Genomic DNA, 15,466 nt, shown 5'->3' on the forward strand with positions numbered 1-15,466 from the left:
TTTCTCTCTCCGCGCTGGCGGCCATCGCAGACGGTAGGAGCGGATCGGGCCGGGCCCTCAATTGAATCCGCCGCCATCCTCCCGTCCCGCCGCCGCCATGACGGAGCAGATGACCCTCCGCGGTACCCTGAAGGGCCACAATGGGTGGGTGACGCAAATCGCCACCACCCCGCAGTTCCCGGACATGATTCTCTCCGCGTCGCGGGGTGAGGGCCGCGCCTGAAGGGTTCGGGCCTGGTCCGAATGGGGGGGGGGGGCGGAAATGTGGGGCTGGGGGGGGCGGATATGGGAATACGGGGGGGAGGAGGAACTGTGAGGTCTACGGGGGTGATAATGAAAGGGGATAAGGGAAGACCACCAGTGCTGGAGGAGGTGGTTGGGGGGAACCATGGGAGGGTGCAGGGCTTGGGGACAAGGAGCTGCAGAGTGGGGAGGGAATTGTGGGGCCTATGGGGGGCAAAAGGGGAATAAGGGGGGACCATTAATGCTAGAGGAGGGGGCTGGGCGGGAACCGTGGGTGGTAGGAAAGAGGGGAGATGAGGGGTGCAGGGCTTGGGGACAGAGAGCTGCAGGGTGGGGAGGCTGCTGTGTATGAGGACACAGGGAGGGGTTGGAGAGCTGAGAGGATGGGGTGCTCTGTGTTACTCCCACGTTGCCAGGGGGGAAATAAACCCGGTGAGGACAGGAATATGAGAAGGGATGGAGCTGAGGGTGCTGCCTTTCCCCCCTCCCAGACAAAACCATCATCATGTGGAAGCTGACCCGCGATGAGACCAACTACGGGATCCCGCAACGCGCCCTGCGCGGCCACTCGCACTTTGTCAGCGATGTGGTCATCTCCTCTGATGGGCAGTTTGCACTGTCGGGTTCATGGGATGGCACCTTGAGGCTGTGGGACCTCACCACGTGAGTCCTGGGGACAAAAAGGGCTTTAGGGTGGAGAGGTTTGGGGGCAGAGCTGGGCTCTGTGCTTTCTTTGGGGGTTGGGGTGGGTGAGAAATGTGCAATTCAGCATGAAAATGAGGTGAGTTCCTCTAAGGTTGGGTGATAAATTCTGCTGGGAAGGAGGAACAAAGCAATTCCTCCCTCAGCTCCCTCTCCCAGTGATTACACCTGACACAGCCTGCTGATCCTCCAGGATCTGAGGACATGTCCTGCAATTATGATGGGAGAGAAGCAGGTGGAGCAGCACAGGGGGTTTGGTTCTTCCTTCACCATCACTGTGGGGTACAGATAGGAGCAAGCAAACTTTTCTTCCAGTGTGATTTTGGGATACAGAGTTTGGGGTGAGGTTGGAGCAGCTCCAGCTCTTCTTTCACTGTGATTTTTGGTGTGCTGGAGGGGAAGAAACTCCTCAGGAAGCAGAACTGCCCCAGCCCTCCAAAAGTGTTCAGCATTTATACTGCTGTGTCCGTATAAGCTGAGTTTTACATCCCTAAACTCCTCATGGTTATTCCAATCCTATATCAAAAACTTTGGCACCCTTTAGAGTTCCTGTTTGGAAGGAGAAAAGGAACCACCGCTCTTCAACCCACGTGGAAGGCACAGATTGCTCCATTTTATCTTGCTTTTCATTAAGAATTCAGGCAGTGCAGCAGGATCACCTCAATTTAGGGGAAGGTTAATTAATTTAATTGTGCTTTGCTGAGCTTTGTCCCTCCTGTGTGACCCTCCTGGTGTCCCTGCAGAGGAACCACCACCCGCCGCTTTGTTGGCCACACCAAGGATGTGCTGAGCGTCGCCTTCTCCTCCGATAACCGCCAGATCGTTTCGGGCTCCAGGGACAAAACCATCAAACTCTGGAACACTTTGGGTGTCTGCAAATACACGGTGCAGGTGAGGCAACGGATCTGAGTTTCGCTGTGGAAATAAACCTCTTTCTGCTCGTTTCTGAGGCTGTGTTCCCACGTTTCTCCTTGCTGTGTTGGTTTTGATCCATAATCCACAGCTACCAGCTCCGGCCTAATGATTAGAAGTGACACGGTGCCTGCTGACCTTTCTTTTTGGGGGGTTTGAGGACACGTCCTGCAATTATGAGGGTCTTGTGGAGCAGTGGGATGCAGCAGCTCGGGTTGGGGATGCTTTTCATTGCTCTCAACCCAACGCTGTTCCTCTCTTCAGGATGAGAGCCACTCCGAGTGGGTTTCCTGCGTGCGCTTCTCCCCCAACAGCAGCAACCCCATCATTGTCTCCTGTGGCTGGGACAAGTTGGTGAAGGTGAGAGGAGCACCTTTGGGGTCTGCGTGACGTTCTGGGGAGGATTTGAGCAGTGATCATGAGAGTGTTTTTCTTTTTTTTTCTCCCCTGTATTTCTGACCCTGTCACGTTTATACCCTCATCAAGGTTTGGAATTTGGCTAACTGCAAACTGAAGACAAACCACATTGGCCACACAGGATATCTGAACACAGTGACTGTCTCTCCTGATGGCTCCCTGTGTGCTTCTGGAGGCAAGGTACACCCTGGGGGGAAACTGAGGCTGAATTGCAGCCTATTCTGGTGTCCTCACAGCTCAGTGCTGTGCCTCTTATTATCCTGTGACAACTCACCCACATCTCAGTCACAAATCGAGTGCTGTTTCCATGCTGGAAGGTTTTAGATGGACAACTGGAACAAAGCCACAGGTTTGATAGTTTGCTGTGATTTCTCTTTGCTGCCCCCCAGGACGGCCAAGCCATGCTGTGGGACCTGAATGAAGGCAAGCACCTCTACACTCTGGATGGAGGGGACATCATCAACGCGCTGTGCTTCAGCCCCAACCGCTACTGGCTGTGTGCTGCCACTGGCCCCAGCATCAAGATCTGGGTATGGGACATCCCCATTTCCCCCCAAAGAATCACTTGTCTTATCCTGTGGGTTTGGAGGCAGGTCTGTGGTCAAAATCCTCGCCTTGCCCCACAGATCTCTTGGTGCAGAGCCCTTCTGGTTACGTGGGATGGGTCGCCCTGGTGGCACTGTCCTCATCCCCTGCGCTGGGAGGGTGGTGTGGGGCACAGCCACTGCTCTGCTGTGATGAAACTTCGATGCCATCTGACTGCATCCCTGTGCGGAAACCCAGAGGCTGTTTCTGAGCACCCCACTGCCTGTTCTGAGTTGGAATGATTGGGTTTGGCTACAACAATCTCTCTGCAGGACTTCAGTCTCTCACGCTCTCTTCTGTCCTGTACAGGACCTGGAAGGTAAAATCATCGTGGATGAGCTGAAGCAGGAGGTGATCAGCACCAGCAGCAAAGCTGAGCCACCCCAGTGCACCTCTCTGGCGTGGTCTGCAGATGGGCAGGTAGAAATATCCCCTTCTCATTGCAGCCTTAGAACTCCCCCCTTCTTCCAGCACCTCTGCTTTGGGGAGCTGCCTTCTGAGATCTTTACATTCATATCCTGAAGGCTGATTTCTGTCTTTTCATGATCAATTCCTCCGTTTCTCTCCTCAGACACTGTTTGCTGGCTACACAGATAACCTCGTCCGGGTTTGGCAAGTCACCATTGGAACCAGATGAGGACGTGGTAACAACACACAGATTTTATGCACAAAACTCAATAAAAGAGCGCTCTGTTGAGCTCATGGCTGCCTCATGTCCCATTCTGGACTTGGCACCAAGGCTGTGCCCACAACTTTAAGGATGGGGACATCAGTGCTCTCCTCCCAAATGTGGAAGAAAGGACTCAAACGTCTCCCTGAGCCCTTTCTGGAGCAGTAGCAGCCCATAGTGAGTGCACACATGGGAAAATAGAGCCATGGACAAAAAGAAACCACCACCACCACAAATAGAGGCACTAAAGATGTTGTGAGAGCAGAAGAGGTGGTAACACAGAGCTTGGTTCACCCAGCAGCCTCCATGCCTTCACAAAGTGCTGAAGGGAAAAACAGCCTAATCCAAATTACTACTCATTAAGTTAAGATAAATGATGCAAGGCTTAAGTCGCATCTTACCAGCAGGAGTTAACAGTAGACGGGGGGGGGGCTGCATCCCAACTCCTGTCCCCTGCGGGCTCTCAATAAGCAAGAGGCTCAGCTTTAAAACTTTATTCTTTATTATTATTATTATTTCTTGACATTTCAAAAAACTAGATCTCCATTTAATTCTTATTTTAGCCAAAAATATTTTGAACTAGCTCTGTAACGCCAACAGAAAAAAAAAAAAATACCAATCCACCAACAAAAAGAAGTAAAACACAACAGGGTGCGATCAGAGTCTCTCTGGTGGGACAGGATTCAGCTGAAAATTCAACAGCAGCTGAGAAAAGGGAAGAGAAAATAAATATCCCCACCTCAGAGAGCTCTTAAGCTGCGAGGGGAAACAAGGCTGCTTCCCACCGCTGCGGCCCGGTGCGATGCTGCGCTGAGTGGCCTCAGAGGTGGAAGCTGCCCGATTTTTTGCACCCTCCCCGGCCTACGTGGCCCTAAATAAAGTGCCAGGCCCACAAGAAATGGTTGGCGAGGGAATGATGGGGAAGAGGGAGAGCTGGAGACCCCTAGAGAGGGGAAGAGGAGCAAAAGGGGAAGGTGGGCAAGCGGCAGAACAAGGAGAACATGGAAGGTTTGAGGTCCAGGTGACGGCTGGGTGGGAGGTGGGCAGAAGGTGATGCCCCAAAACTGAAAAATAAAAAGAAATGAGGCTCGTTGGTGCATCTGAGTGAAAAGCTGATGACTCATGTCAGAATGTACAGACCCCAGCATCCTCAGCTCGAGCTCTGCATCCAAAGAGAGCAAACAACACAAAGCTCGACCACAGGCTTTAAACAAAACAGGGAACAGCACACTGGAAAGCTGCTGCGAGGACTGGGAAAGGCAGAGGAGAGCCCGTAGCACCATGAGCTGAAGGGAAAACCTCCAGCAAGGAGATTGGATCCCTTTTCCAAACCAAACCAGCCTGGGATCGCGACCCCGGAGAAGAGTTGGGACGAGGACAGAGGCTGGGACAGGAGAGAGGAGGGAAGAGGCCTTGTGAGCAAGCAGGTGCGAGACAACAAGTGCAGCGTCAGGTCCCAAAGTGGGACCCAAAGGATGAGGCGGGGGGGGGGGGAAAAAAAAAAAAAAGGGGAAAATCAGAAGCTAGAGGGCCATCAGGTACAGATTTTGATACGAGTGCCCTTAGCCAGGATTCGGAAAAAGGGGAAGATGCGCTCGTGGAAGGAAGCGTTGAAGGTGTGGATGTGGGTCATGCTCTCAGCGTTGTAGAAGCAAAGCTGACCCCGTTCATAGTCCAGGTAGACGCCGAAGCGCCGGGGTCGCTCGCTGGGTGACAAAGCCATCTGCTCCGTGGCCGTCAGCGCTTGGTACTTCTTCCCATTGGTGCCAACGCACCAGATCTCCCTTTTTTGATGAGGCCCCATGGTTTTTTCTTTACGTCGAGCCGTCTCGCGTGCAGCCCCCACCGCCCAACCTTTCCTGCCCCCAACTTCTACCTCCCAGTAGTGGCGGCCTGTGGTGAAACCCTGGGATCCCAGGACGCAGTAATCGGAGTCGAAGCGTTTGGGGTTGTCGGGGAGCTCCTGGCGCCGTTCTGCCAGCTTAACACTGCGGCGGTCCAGGGAGAGGCTGAGGCGAGGGTGAGCGGTGTCGGGGTCCAGTGTGATATCAGCTGGAAGGAAGGGCAGAGTGGGGTTGGTTTGGGGGTCACCCGGCACTTTTTTCCCCCCCTCGTATCCCAGCCCTAAATCCTCATCTGGTCGCGTATCTGCACCACGCTGAGTTTGAGGCACCCATCTCTCTTTTACAGTGAATCCAGATCCACATCACTCCTAGTTTTACGCAGCAGCTACAATAAAAGAAAACTCAGGACAAGGCAAAAGGGAAAAGCACGGGGAGAACAGAGGGATGCTGCTTCTCCTAAAGGATCGTAGGGCTGCAGAGGATGGGAGCACAGAGCTGGAAGGGGAACCCCGAGAGAGCTGGGGAAATCCCATCCCAAGTGAAAGGATCCGTGGGAGGAAGAGGACTTTCTCACCCTGTGGGACTTTGCTGAAGGCTTTCTCCATCTTTCTCATCACCACGTCCTGCAGGAAATAGTTGCGGTATTTCTTCCCCACATCCACCAGCACCATCTCAGGCTCCTGGAATTTGATGTTCTCACATCTTTTTTTTTGGGGGGGGGAGAAGGAAAGCAGAGAATTTCAGCAGCAGAAAGGAAGAGAGGAGGCCTGCATGCAGCCTATATGTGCTCTGGAAAAACCAGAGCAGGGCATGGATCAGCCAAACTGGTTGCACTGGTGCAGCCAGCCTCCCCCACCCAGCAGACAGAGCTGGGACAGAGCAACGTGCATCCATCATGGCTGAGAATTCCCAGCATGGTTGAGAACTCCCAGCACTGCCCATCTGTCTGCCAAGATGTGGAGAATCATTTCTCCAGACCGAGGAGTTTTGCTATAGCATGAGCTCTGCATGGGCACAGCCACGCTTCCAAAAATCAGGGCTAAGATCTCCTCCCCATCCTTCTCCTCTCCCAAGTGGCCCCAGTTTTTCCCCAGATCCCATTTACACCCCATCAGCCAGAAGTTTCCATCACTCAACAGTTAGGACACAGCTTTCCCCAGCATTACCAGGCCCTAACTGTGCTCGTCACACAGGATTTAATACAAAAGCTCAAATGCTTTTTTGACATTAAAAAAAAAAAAAAAAATTATTTACAGTGAAAAGATGCAAACAAAGTCACTGACCTGATAAAAGTGCCTTTGATGTCCTGTGGGAAGGAGGCAGCAAGGTGGGAAAGAGAAGGAAAGGATTAGGGAGGACTGTTGCCAATCCCACCGTTGCTCCCAATAAATCCTCTTATCAGCCACAACTCAGCACTGAGCCAGGACGATTCCCTTCCCCACAGGGAACAAAGCACTAAAGACACAGCCCACACATTGCTGGAGGCTTTCCTCACTAAAACAGACCCTCAATCTCTCAGGGCATCCCCTCCTCTTGCCATTTTCCCTCAAAAACCACCACAAGGAGGGGTGGGGAAACACCCAGCCCACCAACTAAAGGCGCTCTCTCGTGACACAGAAGCTTTCTGGAGCATTATTCCCATCATCGTGCTATCACCTTGCCATAAAGACAAGGAAAGGGATGGAAGGAGACCTTGAGCAGCTGCAGCCCATCCTGTTTGCTCTTATCTTCTGCCTCTGCGATAAGGCGGCTGAGGGCTGCACTCTGCTCCTCCAGCTGGCTGATGTTGCTGCTCTGCCGGGCCAGCAAGCTCTCATAACGCTCCTCCAGCTGGTGCAGCAGCAGCACGTGCTCCCCGATGAGGAACTGGTGGAGCAGCTCGAAATCGGACTCGAATTCTTTGATTTCCAACTTCATCTTTTCCTGCAGAGGGAGGAAAAGCATTGTGGGAATTGCTGCAGGAGGGGGTGGTGAGAGATCAGCTCATTTTTGGGGTGCTGTGCTACGCTTCCCTCAGTTTTATCACGCACCATAAGCTCATGCATCTCCCGAATGCACCACAGCCAGAACAGAGCAAAGTCTGCACAGGTTTAGAGATGTAAAACATCCTCAACTCAGATGAGGGATACCAGTTCCCAAACCACCAATTCCCACTCAACAATGAGGCACACAGCTCTCTCATTAAGCTCTAATTCAACTGGGAAACCGTTTCCAAGCCCTCACAGCCCAATAATTGCAGGAAAGGGAATACGATGCCTCTGTGAGAGCTCAGAGCAGCAGCAAAGCTTCTCTCTCTGCTCAGCCACCAAGACACACTCCCAGCAGTGGTGATGGTTGAAACTTTGTGGTCTTTGTGGATCTCTGTGGTCTTTTCCAACCCTGGTGATTCTTCCGTATGATTCTATGAAGCACAGAAACCTTCAGTTCTTACCCTCAGCTCTGTGATCTTCTCCTGCTCATTCGATTTCTGCTTCAGCACCGCATCCAGCTTCTTCTTCAGTGGCTCCAAGTGGCTCTGGAGTTTGTACTGAGGGAAGGAAGCACAACTCAACAACAAACCCTGTCTGAGACAATCTCCTCTGTCCTCTCCTCTTTTTGTCCCTAATTTGGTGGCAGAGCTGAAAACGGAACCTCAGAGCCAACTTTCACACCACTTCCCTTCTGCTTTCTCTGAGGAACTGTGCTGGGAAGGTGGCTTTTATCAGAAGATGGCTACTCAGACCCTTCCAGCTCCTCACAGCAGTGTATGGTTTCCCAACCTCCCACGATTCCAACCCAACCAGCCCAGCAAGACAAGACAACCTAGCTCAATCCCAACCTCACTTTCCCCTTTAAGCCTCTGCTCTCCCACCACAACTCATCCCCCAAATCCCTCCTCCTTCACTATAATCCTTCCCCAAACCCCTCCTCACCCATTGTCCCACCGTGACCCTTCCCCAAACTCCACCTTATAATCCTGCACCACCTCCTCCAGGGGCACAACGCTGTGATGCTTGTGACTCCGCGACTCCCTGCACACCACGCAGATGGCTTGCTCATCCACCTCACAGAACAGCTTCAGGGGTTCCTGGTGCTTCTCGCACAGATTCGGACACCCCCGTCCTCCTGTTGCCACCAGGATCCCCGGATTTCCCCCAGGACCCCCCGAGGCTGAGGGGCCGGCGGGCGGCGCGAGGCGCTGCGGGTGCGGGTGGAGCTGTCGGATGATCTGCACCATGTTGGCCAACTGGAGGTTGGGTCTGAAATTCCTCTGGAAAAAGGTTTTGCGGCACTGGGGGCAGGTGAAGGTCTGCAGGCGGCGAGGGCGGGCAGGCAGGACGGGGGGCGGAGGGCTCTGAGCTTCGTCGTCCTCCTCCTCCTCTTCCTCCACATCCTCCTCCATCACATCTTCATCATAATCATCGTCCCCAAAGTAGAGCTCTCCCTGCACCCCTCCGTCCCACAGCTCCTCCTCTACGGGGTCTGAGGATCACAGAATCATCAAGGTTGGAAAAGACCTCGGGAATCATTGAGTTCAACACCCACCATCCCCCCCAGGCCTCAGTGTCTTTCTTGTAGTGAAAGGGGACCCAGAACTGGGAACAGGACTGAGGGGTGGCCTCACCAGCACCAATACAGAGCGACAATCGCCTCCTGCTCCCATTAGCTGCTCTATTTCTGATAGAAGCCGGGATGCCATGGGCCTTCTTGGCCTCTTGCAGGCTCACATCCACCCCCGTATCCTTTTCCCTCACACAGCTCTCAACCACTCTGCCCCAGGTACAGCTGCACAGGGTTGCTGTGACCTCAGTGCAGATCCTGCTGAACTCCACCCCATTGCCCTCAGTCCAGTTCAGACCCCTCTTTTGGCCCCCCCCACCCTCAGGCAGATCAACACATCCCCCCAGCTTGGCATCATCTGCAAACTGACAGAGGGTGGCCCCAATTCCCTCCCCCATCCATAAAGACATCCAACAGGACAGGCCCAATCCGACCCCCACCACCGAGCCCCAATACCTTCCCACAGCTCTCCATCCTCCTCCTCCTCGCTCCACATGTCGTCCTCCTCCTCCTCCCCGCCTCCATCCTCCTCCTCCTCCTCCTGCTCCACGTCCAGCTCTTCCTCCCCCAGATCATCCTCCTCCTCCTCCTCCAGCTCTTCCTCCTCCTCCTCCTCCAGCGCCGCGGCCCCGCCGCTCTCCTCCAGCTCGGCCTCTCCTCCTCCTCCCCACAGCTGCGCGATGCACACCCGGCAGAAGTTGTGCCCGCAGCCGATCGACACCGGCTCCACGAAGTAGTCCAGGCAGATGGCGCAGATCGCTTCCTCCTGCAGCGTCTCCACCGGGTTCAGCCGCCCCGACGACGCCCCGTCGTCGCCCACCGCCTCCATGGGGAGGCCCCGAGGCCCTCTTCCTCCTGCCCCGAACCCTTTCTCCTGCCCCACAGCGAAGCGCTGGGGCCCGCTTCGAGGCCCCGCAGGCTCCGCTCCTTCCTCGGGCCTCGCCGCTCCCCTCGCCGCTCCCCCCGGGGGCCGCTCTACCTCCCTTCCTCCCACCGCCGCCGTCGTTCCTCTATGGTACGAACTCCGCCAACCAACGGCAGCACTTCCGCTTTCCGTCCCCTTTGCCGCAAGCCACGCCCCTTTTCCAGTACCACCTGACCGGAACTTCCGTCCTATTTAATGCAAGCCGCGCCTCCTCCAGTCAGCACTTGACCGGAAGCGGCCTTCCTGTCGCTAGGCAACGGGGTGGGCGCTCTAGGGGGCGTGACTTCCGGCTGCTCTGTCTCCGGGTAGCTCAGTCGGTAGTGCGCGCGGCTCTCCATCGCACGGCTGCGGTTCGAGTCCCACATCGGGAGCATCAATTTTACATTTTCCCTTTTATTTTGTCACCCGCCGCGCTCTGTCCTCACCGGAACGGAGCGGGATCGGTCCGGAACGGCCCAAATCTTCAAATCCCGCACCGGAGCCCGGAATCGCTCCTTCATTTCTCCATGGGGTGGAAGGGCCGTCAGCGCGTTTCTGTAGTGTAGTGGTTATCACGTTCGCCTCACACGCGAAAGGTCCCCGGTTCGAAACCGGGCAGAAACAGGGCTTTCACTTTTATGCTTCCTCTTTTTTTTTTTTTTTTTTTCGCTTTTAATTTTCCCACTTTTAAACGTCCTGGTTTGCCCATTTTTTTCCTGCTTTTCCCCTCTTTTCCCCCGCCCTGCTGCACTGCTGGACAGTTCCCCGCTGTTCCCATAGGGATGCATTCTTTTTCCCAATGCAGCTCTTTCTCGTGGATTCGCGATTTCCTAGAGCCTGTAATTACTAGGATAATTAATGAAATAATTAGGCAGAATAATTAGTACTTCTCTCTATAACCAGCATGAAGTAATGCCTCCAAGGGCATGCAGCAGCAGCCCGGCTAGCTCAGTCGGTAGAGCATGAGACTCTTAATCTCAGGGTCGTGGGTTCGAGCCCCACGTTGGGCGCTTAATTATTGCTCGTTTTTGCTCAAATTTCCTAATTCCAAACCCACATAATTCCCTTCAAACAGCACCAAAACCCGCCGGTGATGGTATTAAAACCACCTTCTGTTTAGTCAAGCAGAGTTAGATCCAACACAGCAGCGTGCACTGCACTTTATATCTCAATACATTTCTATATTTCAACATATTTCTGTTTTTATTCCAATATTCGTCTATAGTCCATCCCAACAAGGAGACCTCGATGAGTTTCATTGGAAATTCCTTACAATAATTGCGTAGAAGAGAAAAATCCCCTTCCTTGCCCTCTTTGCTGCTTGAGGAGAGGATAAAATCTGAGTTTTCCTCTGAGTTTTCCCCAGACCCACCCAGTTCGGTGGTTTTACGCTGGGGATCCACGAGCTGCTCCCAGTCCTACCAGCATCCCCTATGGGCTGAGATCTCCCAGCCCCACTTGGCTCAGGCTCAGCCTTCGGGGCCGGATTTCCCCTATCAGCGAGGAGATAAGGAGGAGGAAAGGCCTTTTATTCCCTCTGCAGATCGGAACCCAGCAGGAAGCCCATGGCCACGCAGAGCCCCTTGGACAGCCTGCAGAGTGAAGCCTCCTGCTCCATCTGCTTGGGTTACTTTCAGGATCCCGTCTCCATCCCCTGCGGTCACAATTTCTGCCGAGATTGCATCGCCCGCTGCTGGGAAGGGCTGGAGGGTAATTTCCCCTGTCCACAGTGCAGGAAAACGACGTCCCACAAAAATTTCCGCCCCAGCAGAGAGCTGGCAAATATCGCCAGCATCGCCCGGCAGCTGAACTTGCGTTCCTCGACTTGGTGCAAGCAGCACTGCGAGGCTCTCAAGCTCTTCTGCAAAGAGGACCAAGAGCCCATCTGCGCGCGGTGCGATGCGTCCCAGGCTCACCGCTCCCACACTGTGCTCCCTGCCCACCAGGCGGCCCAGGAGTACAAGGTATGGTCCCCAAAAACCCCGAGCCACGAGCACAGTGCATCCCTATGGGTGCCCCCACGCGACCCTTCGCTTGGTGCTTCCCCCCCATCCTCCCTCTTTGCAATTCGGGAGCAACACCGACAGCTCTTTGCAGCCTTCCCACCTTCTCCTTCCTTTGATGCTTTGCTCTTTGACTGCAGCCTTGGAAAAAAAAAACACTCCACTGAGAGCTCTTAAATACAGACACACACCCCAGAGCGGCTGTTTTGGGGTGTTTTTGAGGGAAATCTCACCATGTGCTTATCTTGCCCTTCCACACCTCCTTGCACAGCTGTCAGTGCTGATTTCCTGTTGCTCTTTTGCAGCATTTTTCTCTACATTCTCTACATTTCCCCCCTTTATGCTCCCCCTTTTCTCTCTGCAAAATGCTTCCAGCTTGCACAGAGCTCCGGAGCAGCACACACAAAGCTTCCTTCTGCCCAGCTCTGCACCTTGCATAGGATTCCAGGCTTTAACAAAGCCTCTCCCATCTGACAGAGTAGGAAAACAGGTTTTCCTCCTGTCTTCTTTTGGCACAGGAAGAAATCCAGGCTCGCCTGCAGGCTTCAAAGGAGGAGAGGGAAAAATACCTGGAAAGCAGAAAGACTGGTGGAAGGATGAGCTTGTATTTGGTGGGTGCAGCTGGGGAGGTTTCTGCCTTCCCCTCCGCCCTACCCTGTTTGTTTTGCTGTATTCTGGGGGCATTTTTGGCTCGCAGCTGGGCTGGGAACATGCCAAGCCTGTGTTTATCAGCTGGGGTTACACAGCATCCCCTGTGTTAAGGAGATAACGTTGCAGATCCTCCCAAACTCTGTAAACATCCCTCTTACAGAACTCAGCTCCTATCCCCTCCTTTGGTTTTGTCCTTCCCGAAAAATCCCTGCTGCTCCCCAAATCCCCAGCAAGATGATCTTTGGCTTTTTGGTGTAAAGTTCCCATTGGCATTTCTGTTATGTTCCCATTGGCATTGTTGTTACATTCCCATTGACATTGGTGATAAATTCCCACTGGCATTGGTGTTACATCCCCGTTGGCATTAGTGTTAAGTTCCCATTGGCAATGGTTGTAAATCCCCATTGGTTTTGGTTGGACATCCCCCAGGATGGCATCCTGAGACCCCTCGGGGAGGTCCTTCTGCCCCTATTCCATCCCATTGGTTTTCTTTCTCATCCCAATAGGAGAAAACCAAGAAGGAAGGGAAGAGGATAGTGTGTGAATTCGAGCAGTTGCAGCGATTTTTGAAGGAGAAAGAGCGTTTCCTGCTGGTCCAGCTGGCAGACCTGGACAGAGCCATCACCAAAGTGCAGGAGGATGCGGTGACCAAGGTGTTGGAGGAGATGTCCCACCTCGACACCCTGATCTGGGAGATGGAGGGCAAATTCCAGCAGCCCGACAGCAAATTCCTGCTGGTGAGAACCCAAAGAGGTGGTGGGAAATGGGGGGACGGAGCAAACCCTGAGAACCCAAACTCAGCCCCATGGGAGCTCCCTGTGTTGCTGCCAGGGGGATCACACCGTGGGCAGGGTGGTCTTTGCTACGCGTTGCCATGTGAAGGAGAAGCCCTTGGTGCTCCTCTTCTGATCCATCTCTCCTCTCTCCTCCCACCTTTAGGACATCAGGAGGCTCTTGAATAGGTAATGTGGCTCCTTCCCATTTTCACCCCGATTTTTGGATGGCACCTGGGGGAGGACTTCGAGGCAGGGGAGATTTTGCCCCCAGGCAAATATCCTCATCCCATAGCTTCTCCTATTGGGAATAAAATGAACAATCAACCAACCAACACAACGTTCTCCCCATCCCCATCCTTCCCCTCTCTTTGCAGCTGTGAGATGATGAAGTTCAGCCCTCCGGCAGAGATCTATCCCACTCTGGAAAGAAGATTGGAGGACTTTCTTCAGAAGAATGTCCTGGTGAGATGCACGCTGAGGAAGTGCCAAGGTACCAAGTTGGGTTGGTGTCTCCTCCAGGTTTAGGAGGATCACGGGGGTCTTGCAGTAAACCCGGAGCTTTTGCATTGCGAAGCCCTTCCCCATCTCCCAGCCCCTCTTCCTGAGGCATAAACCTGATGTTGTGATTTTATTTTCCTTTTCAGACAGCCTGATGTTTCAATTGCAAGAACCAGGTATGTCAGTAGTGGTGGCTATGGGGTGGGAGAGAGGTTTCCTTGGCGTGTGGATGGTAAAAGAACAGTGCAATCCCATAGGGAAGGGAGGGAATGGGGTCAGTGTCCTAATGCTGGTGGTCCTATAGAGCCAAAAAACAGATTCAAGGCAAAACCCAAGAGTATTTATGCTTCCCTTTCCCCTCCACGAATGTCGAGCTGTCCCTTCCCCACATCTTTGTCCTTCCCATTTTATGCTGCCCTCAAACTTGTCCTCTCCCCATTCTCCTGCATCTCTTCTCCTCTCCCCATATGTCTCTACTGGGGGACACTGAGGTTGGTAGCAGCCCCACACACCCCATAGAATCACAAACGTTGGAGAAGACCCCCAAAGGCCACCCAACCCAACCACCAGCCCACCACCAACCCATGTCCAAAAGCGCACGGAGAAAAGGATGGAAGGAAGAGGAACCTAAACAGCTCTCCCCAAGCCTAAATCCTATCTCCATTCCCCCTCATGTCCCACAGCCAACATCACCATGGACCCCACCACCGCTCACCCCAACCTCCAACTCTCCGAGGACCGAAAACAAGCCCGGGGTCAACTGATGCCACAGGAGCTCCCTGAGAACCCCGAGAGGTTCAACTTCGAGCCCTGCGTGTTGGGCTGCCAGGGCTTCACCTCGGGGAGGCATTTCTGGGAGGTGGAGGTGGGACAGGGGGGAGTTTGGGCCCTTGGGGTGGCCCGAGCTTCTATGAGGAGGAAGGGACCCATGAGCTTCAGCCCCAAAGAAGGGGTCTGGGCGCTGGAGGCCTATCACTCCCTCACATCCCCCCGTGCCAACCTACGTCTGAATGCACTGCCCAAAAGGATTCGGGTCTCCCTGGACTACGAAGGGGGTCGGGTGGCATTTTTCAGCTCTGATGATGACACTCCCATCTTGGTTTACACCAAAGCTTCGTTCAATGGGGAGAAGGTCCTCCCTTGGTTCAAGATAGGGATGGGGGCTCGCTTGCAAGAAATCACTCAAAATTCCCCTTCGGAGGAGCAGTCCACAAGCAGGCAGCTGATGTCCCATCTGGATTGGGTTGGGTTCAGATCTCCCCTAAAGATCTGTCCTTGAGATGTCCTTTAGTGAAAGGGACACCTGATGGGATGTGTGCTGCGCTTGCTTGGAGCATCCTGCCAAGGGGACCCGGTGCTCTGCCCCGTGTCTGTCCCCATCGGGAGCCCTGGGTTGGTCCCTCTGCAGAATGGGGAAACCACCAGAGAGCACTGAAGAGCTGGAAGGAAATGTATACATCTGTCTGTTTTTTGTCTGAACATCAATCGTGGGGCAGATCCGGGGTGTTCTGCAAAGGGATGCAGCCTTTGGCTGCAAATAGCAATGCCTGGTGTGGGGAGCTGGTCTCTGCCTACGTTTCTGAGAGTTAATTTTAATTAAAAATGTGTTCTGCACACTCCACTTTCTGCCTCACTATGGGTGCATGGCTCTGGGTTGGCTTTGGGTGCGTGGCTCTTGGTCACCTTTGGGCCAACAAAGTGAAGGAGAGTTGCTCAGGGCT

At 53.8% G+C, this 15,466-nt stretch overlaps 3 protein-coding genes and 2 non-coding genes across 6 annotated transcripts; 4 read left to right on the forward strand and 1 right to left on the reverse strand.

The window, feature by feature from the left end:
* Positions 1-64: 64 nt before the first annotated feature.
* On the forward strand, positions 65-3,561 carry RACK1 (receptor for activated C kinase 1). The gene is made up of 8 exons (XM_003211143.5): positions 65-206; positions 735-906; positions 1,689-1,836; positions 2,122-2,217; positions 2,344-2,454; positions 2,664-2,804; positions 3,169-3,279; positions 3,431-3,561. The coding sequence occupies exons 1-8, from the start codon at positions 98-100 to the stop codon at positions 3,494-3,496; spliced, it is 954 nt and encodes a 317-aa protein (XP_003211191.1). The 5' UTR covers positions 65-97; the 3' UTR covers positions 3,497-3,561.
* A 452-nt stretch (positions 3,562-4,013) lies between these two features.
* On the reverse strand, positions 4,014-10,005 carry TRIM41 (tripartite motif containing 41). Its single transcript, XM_085238959.1, has 7 exons — positions 9,370-10,005; positions 8,321-8,835; positions 7,805-7,900; positions 7,066-7,296; positions 6,657-6,679; positions 5,948-6,075; positions 4,014-5,581 (listed from the first exon to the last, which is right to left on the reverse strand). Exons 1-7 carry the CDS (start codon positions 9,740-9,742, stop codon positions 5,064-5,066), a joined length of 1,884 nt encoding a protein of 627 aa, XP_085095085.1. The 5' UTR covers positions 9,743-10,005; the 3' UTR covers positions 4,014-5,063.
* A 65-nt stretch (positions 10,006-10,070) lies between these two features.
* On the forward strand, positions 10,071-15,366 carry LOC100541069 (E3 ubiquitin-protein ligase TRIM39). Of its 2 annotated transcripts, XM_019621258.3 has the most exons (7): positions 10,092-11,781; positions 12,339-12,431; positions 12,978-13,208; positions 13,411-13,433; positions 13,622-13,737; positions 13,892-13,921; positions 14,429-15,366. In XM_019621258.3, exons 1-7 carry the CDS (start codon positions 11,383-11,385, stop codon positions 15,022-15,024), a joined length of 1,488 nt encoding a protein of 495 aa, XP_019476803.2. In that variant the 5' UTR covers positions 10,092-11,382; the 3' UTR covers positions 15,025-15,366. The 2 variants fall into 2 exon arrangements, with proteins under 2 accessions (XP_019476804.2, XP_019476803.2); XM_019621259.2 differs by lacking the exon at positions 12,339-12,431 and having other exon boundaries at positions 10,071-11,781.
* On the forward strand, positions 10,369-10,441 carry TRNAV-CAC (transfer RNA valine (anticodon CAC)). The gene has a single exon. It is a non-coding gene; the product is annotated as a tRNA-Val (tRNA).
* Positions 10,755-10,827, forward strand: TRNAK-CUU (transfer RNA lysine (anticodon CUU)). Its single transcript has one exon. It is a non-coding gene; the product is annotated as a tRNA-Lys (tRNA).
* Positions 15,367-15,466: the final 100 nt, after the last annotated feature.

The sequence above is a fragment of the Meleagris gallopavo genome, chromosome 18 (genome assembly GCF_905368555.1).
Source record: "Meleagris gallopavo chromosome 18, MGAL_WU_HG_1.1, whole genome shotgun sequence".
Taxonomy (NCBI): Eukaryota; Metazoa; Chordata; class Aves; order Galliformes; family Phasianidae; genus Meleagris; species Meleagris gallopavo.

Bases quoted from the DNA above. Each gene is read 5' to 3' on its own strand.
- RACK1 (XM_003211143.5), top strand. From the start codon at position 98: ATGACGGAGCAGATGACCCTCCGCGGTACCCTGAAGGGCCACAATGGG. The intron at 907-1,688 runs GTGAGTCCTGGG...GTGTCCCTGCAG, and splicing joins AGGCTGTGGGACCTCACCAC to AGGAACCACCACCCGCCGCT. The intron at 2,455-2,663 runs GTACACCCTGGG...GCTGCCCCCCAG, and splicing joins TGTGTGCTTCTGGAGGCAAG to GACGGCCAAGCCATGCTGTG.
- TRIM41 (XM_085238959.1), bottom strand. From the start codon at position 9,742: ATGGAGGCGGTGGGCGACGACGGGGCGTCGTCGGGGCGGCTGAACCCG. The intron at 7,297-7,804 runs GTAAGAACTGAA...CTCCCTCTGCAG, and splicing joins AGAAGATCACAGAGCTGAGG to GAAAAGATGAAGTTGGAAAT. The intron at 6,076-6,656 runs GTCAGTGACTTT...CCAAAAAAAAAG, and splicing joins ATCAAAGGCACTTTTATCAG to ATGTGAGAACATCAAATTCC.
- LOC100541069 (XM_019621258.3), top strand. From the start codon at position 11,383: ATGGCCACGCAGAGCCCCTTGGACAGCCTGCAGAGTGAAGCCTCCTGC. The intron at 12,432-12,977 runs GTGGGTGCAGCT...TCATCCCAATAG, and splicing joins GAAGGATGAGCTTGTATTTG to GAGAAAACCAAGAAGGAAGG. The intron at 13,209-13,410 runs GTGAGAACCCAA...TCCCACCTTTAG, and splicing joins CCGACAGCAAATTCCTGCTG to GACATCAGGAGGCTCTTGAA.